The 9,237-nt window shown below is 34.9% G+C and overlaps 1 protein-coding gene across 1 annotated transcript; it reads right to left on the reverse strand.

Moving 5' to 3' along the window:
* Nucleotides 1-3,536: 3,536 nt before the first annotated feature.
* LOC105633786 (protein IQ-DOMAIN 17) lies at nt 3,537-6,827 on the reverse strand. Its single transcript, XM_012216493.4, has 5 exons — nt 6,328-6,827; nt 5,936-6,244; nt 5,590-5,823; nt 5,338-5,496; nt 3,537-4,548 (listed from the first exon to the last, which is right to left on the reverse strand). Exons 1-5 carry the CDS (start codon nt 6,451-6,453, stop codon nt 3,835-3,837), a joined length of 1,542 nt encoding a protein of 513 aa, XP_012071883.1. The 5' UTR covers nt 6,454-6,827; the 3' UTR covers nt 3,537-3,834.
* Between the last annotated feature and the right edge of the window lie 2,410 nt (nt 6,828-9,237).

Raw genomic sequence — 9,237 nt, forward strand, 5'->3', positions numbered from 1 at the left:
AAATGATCCATTTGGCACCGAATCAAATCAAAGAAGGCATTTGAAGCCTTACTGATATTGAAGTCCAAGTAATGCTCCTAGAAAGCGAAAAGAACCCAAGGTCCAACCCCTAACCAGCCCAAGAAGAAAGAAAGAAGGAGAATTGATCAACGTGGAAGAACCTGCACTAAGGCAAAAATAACCTTTTGAAATGATCTTGTGACATATCACTTAGACCAAAACTGTAGCGTTTTTGAATAAGCATTGCACCTGGTTATTGGATGCAGCTTCTCTTAATTATTTTAACATTTCTTTCCACAAGCTGGGTGGTGGAGACAGCTTTTCAAATGCAACTTGTGCAAGTGGTGTGTGATGTGGACCAATGGTAGCTAAGCAAAAGATCTACATAAGGAGCAAAGAAAGGAGTTGTAGGGGTTGGACACTCTCTTTGGGCACTTGTTGCCATGTAAGACAACAAGAAGTAGCCACTCAAAAGAATTTCAGCAAAAATAGGAGAGAGAGTCAATAGCTTTAAGCACTAGTGTTACTACAACACAAAGGGAGAAAGAGCAAGGATTTTGACGAACTTGGGACGTGAGCACCTTGGTCAACCCACAAATACCCCCAAGTTTGTTATTTATGCTTTTTATTCCTTTTGCATATTTTATTTGTATTGATATATATAATAATGCTAGGCTAAATATTTGGATCTAGTTATGGGATTTATCTATTAATTTAAAAATGCAACTTTGAATAGTTTGATTTGTGTTAAATGCTTAAATTCATTATTTAATATGTTGGAGCTTAATGCCTGTAAATGTGTTGGGCCCATATTTGCATGATTTTAGATCTGATTGAACAAAACCGATAGGGTGACAAACTAGATTGGATCCCGCATATTAAACATAGAATTTTTAGACTTAGAGATAGACTAAGTTTTCTGAGGGCAAAAGAATTAACAGCGGCCTAATGAGTTCTAATTGTGTTAAGCTATGAAAGTAGATGTCGCATGATTTTAACATTTCATTTAAACTCAGAGAGGAATCTGGAAACCCTAGGTTAGTTCTCCTTCAGGAATTGGCATAAAACATTTTAACCATGTTAAGCTACGAAGGTAGATGTCATGTGGTTTTGACGGTCCATTGAGATTCGAGCGAGGAATTTGGACACTATAAATCAACTAGTCATAGTTTGCACTAAGAATTAATAGAGATCCCATAGCTAGATTATCTCAACAATTATTTACTTGAATTTACTTTTGATTATCTCCACTTGCTAATTTTAATTTGAATTTATTTAATTTAATTTGCAATTTAGTTAAATCATTTTCATTCTATCCGGTCTTTCTAATAATTGTCAAACATAGAAAATTAATAGCCTATTTTCCCAATTTGTGTGAGACGATAATCTTTTTACTACTTGTACGACCTGCATACTTGTGGAGCGAATATTAATTTCCCAAATTAATCGAACAAATTTAAATTCTTTTAAATACAAAAATTTTAGCTTATTTAATTTATACTAATTTTATTTAATTTGAATCAAACCAACCGGAGATTATCTAAAACTATTGATAATGTATTTAACAGGCATGTGGACAAGATTGATCGTTGTAATTACAAGCTATTGTTTAGGATTGGATAGGGGATAGGCCAACCGGTGGTCCCATCAAAAAGGTCAAAAAAAATCCATTCTATTCTCATATAAGGGCAGCCGCAGTTCGCGCGTGACGATCGGTTCCGATTCAATAGCCGCTCGATTCCATCCTGTAAGATTAGGAATTAGAATCGGTCCCAGATTGATCTAAGTTTAAGTTTGATTTTAATGCAGTTTTGATCAATTTCAAGTTTTTATTTGTACTAAAATGGCTGAAACTGGATTGATTTTAATTAATCAGAGTGGAAGTCATGCATATTTATACTTTCAATTCATTTTGGTAGTTGGATTTGAAAATAATTATGTAAACATCTATAATTCATCAAGAAAATCCATAATAAAAATGTTGCCAAATGCATACATTTACCCTGTACCAAAAAAATCTTATCACATTCCAAACTCAAGAGAGACTTATTATATCTTGAAATTACAAATTTTTGTAACACTTTACCTTCTCCGTACTTGCAATAATAATTTTTTTTTTGGTGTTTTTAGCATTTATATGTCGAATATTCACTTGATATATGTTGTTAGTATAATAACTTTCATATTTTTCAACTATTAAATAAGTATTTAATCGATCTAATTTTATAAGTTTAAATATTCAATAGAATAATTTTTGCAAATTAAAGTATTTAATAAGTACAATTTTATAAGTTAGAAGCATTTAATAGATCAACATAAAAGCTAAAGATGTCATAAGGTTTTTTAAGTAACATGTAGAAGATGAATTATGCAGTGTTTATAGACACTTAATTATCAATACAATTTTTTCTCAGCCGTGTTTCTGGTATTAATATCCAATTTTTAGACCGTGTTTCAGTAAGTTGCTCTTTTGATTAGAAATTTGTGAAAACAGGATAATTTATAGATGAATATTTTTATGACATGTTACTGTCAAACCAATAATTAATGAAGTACTTTTTTTTCGTTTCTTTTTAAGGTCTTTCAAGACCAATAATGAAAATGGAATGGAAGTGAAAGCTTGTGAGCTGTGAAAGACTGCTGTGGATTTAGTTATTAGATAAGTATATGAATTCGATATAAAATTAATCAATTTGTACATCAATCCGAAACATAGAATTATAAGATCAATACTGTTTTTTTTTTTTTTTTTTTGGTAAAAAACATTAAAAATATTGATTTATATGAAATATTAAAATAATATAAAAACACAAAAAATTTGGTTTTCATTCTCATTTTCTCTTCCATTTTTTACGACAAAAAATTGGGTTTTCTACCTTTTTTTTTTTTTGAATTTTCAAAAACTTTTTTATTTTAAAATATTTTAAAGGCAAGAAAATTTTTAATTGATGTTTTACATGAAAAAAGGCATATTGCCTAAATTGAAAGTTTATGTTCTAAATTGGTCCAAAGTTTAATTTTGAAATAAATTTAATATTTAGGCTCCATTTGTTTTCGGAAAATGAGAAAATATTTTCATTTTCTAAAGAACTTATTTTTCACTTTTCTGTTGCAAGTTATTTTATGGGAATAAATAGAGATATTTAAATGTCAAATCAAATATTATCTCCGTTACATAATACTGATTACATTTGAGAAAATAGTTTGTTTCAAAGTACTTGTTACATTTGTGGTTCAAGTAGTAATAAATATTTTTTTTCCATGTTTATCCTTTATATATGACCAATGATTATTATTTCAATTTAATGATTTTTTTAAAAAATTAGTATTAAATTAAAAGTAATATAGTCAATTTACTTAATAATTTGTTATAACTTAGACAAATTTAATAGATATAATACTTGTCCTTGATTATGAGACTTTTTATTTTTTATTTTTTAATTCTCATGAGGACTTTGAAAGATCTTAGCCACTTATCATACCTTCATGAAAATTTATTTTAGAAAAAAAAAAAAAAAGATTCGCATTCACTGCTGTTTAGTTCAGCTTTGTTTTAAATATTATAATATGAGTCAATGAACATAAACATCATACATTCGCTGCTGTTAAGTTCAGCTTTTTTTTTCAGCTCTGTTGCCCTTCGTATAAAAAAAAAAAAAAAAAAAGAGTCAATGAACATAAACATCATACATTCGCTGCTGTTAAGTTCAGCTTTTTTTTTCAGCTCTGCTGCCCTTCGTATAAAAAATAAAAATAATAAAAAAAAAAATCCTCCTGACAACTCCAGATGAAAATTACGAGTTTACCCCAAACATACCTTTATATTTTCTTAATTTATCTTAACCATCTATTAAGCTCATTAGTTGAAGGAGGAGAAGCTTCGTCACCAATACTACTCTCTGTATAGCAAGAAGACACAGTAGACCTATGCTCCATTCCAAGATATGCTTCATGAATCCCCTGCTTATACCTCGGGCTTTTCAACCTATCCACAATATTGTTATTACTACTGCTGCTATTGCTTGTTACTGGATTAGGGAAAGATAGACGTTTTTTGGCAGTTGGACCTATCTTTTCCCTCTCTGGTGTTGAAGCCCTTTGCCTTGGGGCACTCTGCGACCGCAGCCGAGCCTTAGCAGAAGCAGTTGCGGCCATGTAGTTGGGCATTGAAGTAGCAATTCCATTTCCTGTTTTGCTTACATTGTTCCTGTCTTCTCTTAGATACCTAGGGCTAGCTGAATGGACTTGGAGTTGTGGTGTTGCTTTAGATGGAGATGGTGTTATATTGTTTTGGTGTCTAAGAAGAGGAGAGGTAGCAGAAAATGAACTAGGCCTTTGTTGTTGATAAAGATGATGGTAATGGGGTTTGTGAGTGTATGGAGTTGAGTAAGTGTCTACTTCAACAGTTTTGATAATAGATTCTCTTTCATCGCATAAGGTTCTTCCTCTATTCTCCAATTGCTTCCTTCTTGTCCATTGATCATCCCATCTGGGTTTCTCTTCTAACTCTCCTTCACTGGCATATGTGTCTCTACTTGGCATCCATATCTTTTAGCAAAACCCATGCAAGAATTTGAAGCAAAATATATAAAAATAGGGTAAATTATATTGAACTTCTATTGTTATGAAAAAGTTAAAGATTTCAATCTGTCAATGCTTAGAGCCTTTCTATCATATTTTAGCATTGGAGAGCACAATTACAATTAGCGATCTCTCAACGTTTTTGTGCATATAATCTGCATCCACTAAAGTAGGTTGATTGAGAAAAAAAAAAAAAAAACCTTAAGAAATCAAATTGTAATTATTAATTAAGTGACTTAGTTGTAACAAATCAATATTTGTGAGCATAATAAAATTTTGCGATAAATTATGAATTGCAATTTTATCCGTTCGTTGTAATAGGAGATTTTCTTTCTTTATTTTTGGAAAAAAAAAAACCCCAAAAAAAATGCCATTCAAACTAGACCTCTTTCACTATTATTTTTTTTTTTTAATATAACCAAAAAGTTTAATCATCTCAACCCATAGAAATGGGTTTCCTAGAGATAAAACTTATATTCCATTACTAGTACTTTAATACCATTATAATTAGAGTATTTTTAGCATTTTCCAATGAAATTATTATCAAAGATGAGATGTAAACCTAAAACAGAAAAAAAAAAAAAAAAGATCAGATTGGAGAAACATTCAAATTTCTTGCCATATTATAAAACTGGATTGAAAAAAATATATTTCAGAACAAAACCAAAGTATTAGGTATCATGAGAGCAAAAGATAATTAATTAAGAGTAAAAACATGGGGTAGATGAAATGTAGGTGAAAGGAAAGTGATAAAACCTGGTGAGAGAAAGCATGAGCAAGGGCCTTCTCACGTTTCAAGGCAACTTCTTCTTCTTCTTCTTTGGTTTCCTGCAACAGTACTTGGATTTCCTCTAATGACTGTGGGTTCTCATCCCAATGTACCCATTCATCAGTTGTGTTATTCTCATCTCTAGGCTGCATTATATTTTTTAATTTACAAAACCCATTTTAATTAAGCTAAATTAGCATATCTATACATATATGTATAACAAAGGGGAATTTTCTTACTATAGATTTTCTATCAGCAAAATGTGATCCCCATAAGCTATTTGGATCACTTAGAGTCGAATTTGTGCTTCCTTCATAAGAAAGCCTCTTTCTTTGATCTCTTACTCGTGCTTGCACTCTCATTAAAGCCTGCATGCAGTGAAGAGTCATCTTTGCTCTCTTTCTTACATTGTGTCCTCTCACTAAAGCTTGCAGCTTTACCAATCCCTTTAGTGCCCGAAGAGCTCTTCTTGCCTTCAACAATATATACAACCAAATACTAAAAAATTTAAAGGGACGTATGAAGCCAAGGGAATACCTAAATAAAACCAAAACAACAATGTTTAAAGATGGCAAATGCAATTACCAGATATCCTCTAAAAGCTGTTTGTATAGCAATGGCAGCAAAATGCTTCTTAGCGAAGAGGGTAGGCCTAGTAAGCCTAGCTACTTCGACAGCTGCTTGTGCTGTTGCAACTGCTGCCTGAGCAGCTGCTGTTGTGGCCATGGCCACTGCAAGTGCGTGTCTTTGTTTAGCATCAGTAGCTTCAGTAATAGCTGTAGCTGTAACGGTAGGATTAGAGGAGCTAGTTGTTATAATCTTTTCCGCAGAATGTTGTATAACTGTTTCCTGCATTGAAGGTTTCCTGAAAATCCATCTTCTTTTTCCTCTTTTCTGCACAGAACCAAGAAACAAATTTTAGAGAACTCAGGTTTGAAATAAAATATATTAAATTTAAAAAAAAAAAAAAGTTGAACCTTTTCCTCATCTTCTTGATCATGATCTTCTCTCCTTCTACTGGTTTTCTTGTTATTATCCTTTGCAGGAGACCTGAAAGCCCTTTTAACAGCTGCCAACCAAGAGCTTCCTCCAACCTTCCCCATGAGTAGCAGAGAATAAAACAACAATCTTATTAACTAAAGTGTAAATGAGCTACCAGAACCAAGCCTTCTAAGACAATAATACCATTGCGCTCATTTATTGCAGGCTTTCAGATAGAGTAGTTGGCTGCTTTAAATGTTAAATGAAGAGAGATATAAATGAAAGTAAAAATAAAATTATGTAAATCTCTTCTGAGTGAGTAGAACTAACCCATGCATTTGGAAACAAAAAGACTCTGGATTTTATATAAGGAAAAATGGTGAAAGAAACGGTGTTTTCTTGTGGCATGGAAGAGGACGCAGTAATACAGTTTACTGTCAGAAGGGGTTGGGGACAACAATGACATCAAAGAGTGTTGTACCCTCGAAAATGCTGAAAGCTGAAGAAGGAAAGAGAGAGAAGGGAAGTAGTTTATAGATGCTTTGCTTTCATATCATATACTTTGCTTTAACAATATGCTTTTGCTTTTCTTTTCATTTTCCTGTAAACATTCAAATTAACTGAGTGACTCTCATGGCTTCACGTGTTCAAAGTAAAGATTAAAATTTCCTATTTGAGAATTAGACTAGCTTCATATCTAAGAACATCGACAATAAAACTTGAGTTGTGGTTTCTTATATTATATTTAAAATAAAAATGCTTAAACAGTTTATTTATTATTTCCACTCACTTTATTAGTTTATATTATATTATTTATTAGTTTAAAATATTTAAAATAAATATTTCTTATTTTCGTTTACTCATAAAAAGAGATTCAAGTAGTATGTGAATTAATTTTGTTTGGCAGATAATATCTGTGAGGCCCAAGGTTTAAGTTTGAGAAAAAAAATATAAAAATAGCAGTTACGAATTCTGAAATTAAAATTAATTTTATACTTCTAAAAAGATATAAAAAATATTGGCGGAAAATAAAATTGTCGTTTTCATTTATTTAATTTTTACTAACACAAAAACACATATAAGTATGTATGCAGTATCCTTTTGGACAATCCGAAACCAAATGAGCTTTTCAATTAATAAAAAGAAAAGTAAATGAAGACTGTATGGGATTTTGGGCTTTGTGGGTTCGTTTTTGGTGACACTCAAATTGGACAAAAGCACGTTGGATGTTTTTTGGTGATTGGGGGCAGTTTAGGAACTTTTCTTGGAACTTTATTCCTATGTTGGGATTGGGCTCAATGGAGAATTTGCTAACTTAAAGGAAGACCTAATTAATGACCAGCTTTCGATATTGCCAACATATTATAGGACCTAGAGCTGGATGATAATATTATGTAAATAAATCCAACCGATACAAATCAATTAATATTCTCGGTTCAATTTGATTTTAAAAAATTATTTTGTTAATGATTTTAATTAAAAAAACTGAAATTTCGTTTTATTTGGTTTTGGAAAACTTAAAATCATATTGATTTAAGTTATAAAGTAAATTAAAATAAAAAAAAACGAATTGAAATTACTAAGTTTAGTTTAATTTCAATTTATAATTACTCGCTTTAATTTAAATCAAATCAACTAAATATCGAATTTAAGGAACTTGTTTATTAGGATTGTGCAGTTCTGATTCAATTCAATTCTTGAGAGAAACTCATACCAGAATTAAAAGTTTAATTCCTTATTTTTTAGAAGTTAGACTCAAAATTGAAAATTCATTACAATTTTAGCTCCAATACTTAAATTCTCGGTTTGATTTTTATTGATACTTCTGTGAATACCCAAATTTTGAGGCTCAGAAAGCCTGTTTTCCCGGACTGCAAACAGTCCGGCCGGACCGGAGGCTATTTCGGAAGTTCACCGAAAATATGTCAATATGGTACTTAAAACGTCCGGAATATCGCGAGGATCGCGGAACAGGTCCCGAAATATTTTTCGGAGGTCCGGAACTCCCAAAAAGGCCCCCGGAGCGAGGCGCGGTGTCCACATCGGCCACCGGGCACGGCGGCAGCAGCCGCCCAGCCTGGGCGGCACCTGCCGCCCCACTTCCTGGGCAAGGCCTGCCGCCCAGCGCGGGCGAGGGCTGCCGCCCCGCGCGGGCGAGGCCTGCCGCCCCGCGCGGGCGAGGCCTGCCGCCCAGCGCGCGCGGGGCCTGTCGCCCTGCGCGGGCGAGGCCTGCCGCCTAGCGCGCGCGGGCGAGGCTGTCGCCCCTCTCGTCTGGGCCTGCCGCGCGCGCGGGGCCTGTCGCCCCACGCGGGCGAGGCGTGCCGCCCAGCGCGCGCGGGGCCTGTCGCACAGCGCAGGCGGGGCCTGGCCCCCCCACGCCCCTGGGCGGCATCTGCCGCCCAGCTTGGGCGACACCTGCCGCCCAGACCAGGCGAGGCCTGCCGCCCCACCGACTGGGCGGCAGCTGCCGCCCTCCCAGGCGGCACCCCCCGCCCATCGTGGGCGGGGCCTGCCGCCCCACCGACAGGGCGGCAGCTGCCGCCCTCCCGGGCGGCACCTGCCGCCAAGCCAGGTGAATTTTCTAATTTGTTGAAAGAAACAAGAATCCAACATCATAAGTCCTCACCCTATCGTCCACAAACAAACGGGGCTGTAGAAGCTGCAAATAAGGCTATTAAAGTCATTTTGCAGAAGACGGTTAAGAAGCACAAAGCTTGGCACGAACAGTTACCGAATGCCTTATGGGGATATAGGACTTCAATTAGAACGCCCACCGGAGCAACTCCGTATTCTTTGATATATGGCATGGAAGCAGTGTTGCCTATTGAGCTGGAAGTTCAGTCGGCAAGAATTATCCAGGAAAGCCAGATCAGCGAAGCAGACTGGGCTAAGAATTATCACTTGCA

The sequence above is a fragment of the Jatropha curcas genome, chromosome 5, assembly GCF_041381405.1.
Source record: "Jatropha curcas cultivar XTBG-Jc1 chromosome 5, XTBG_Jcur_1.0, whole genome shotgun sequence".
Taxonomy (NCBI): Eukaryota; Viridiplantae; Streptophyta; class Magnoliopsida; order Malpighiales; family Euphorbiaceae; genus Jatropha; species Jatropha curcas.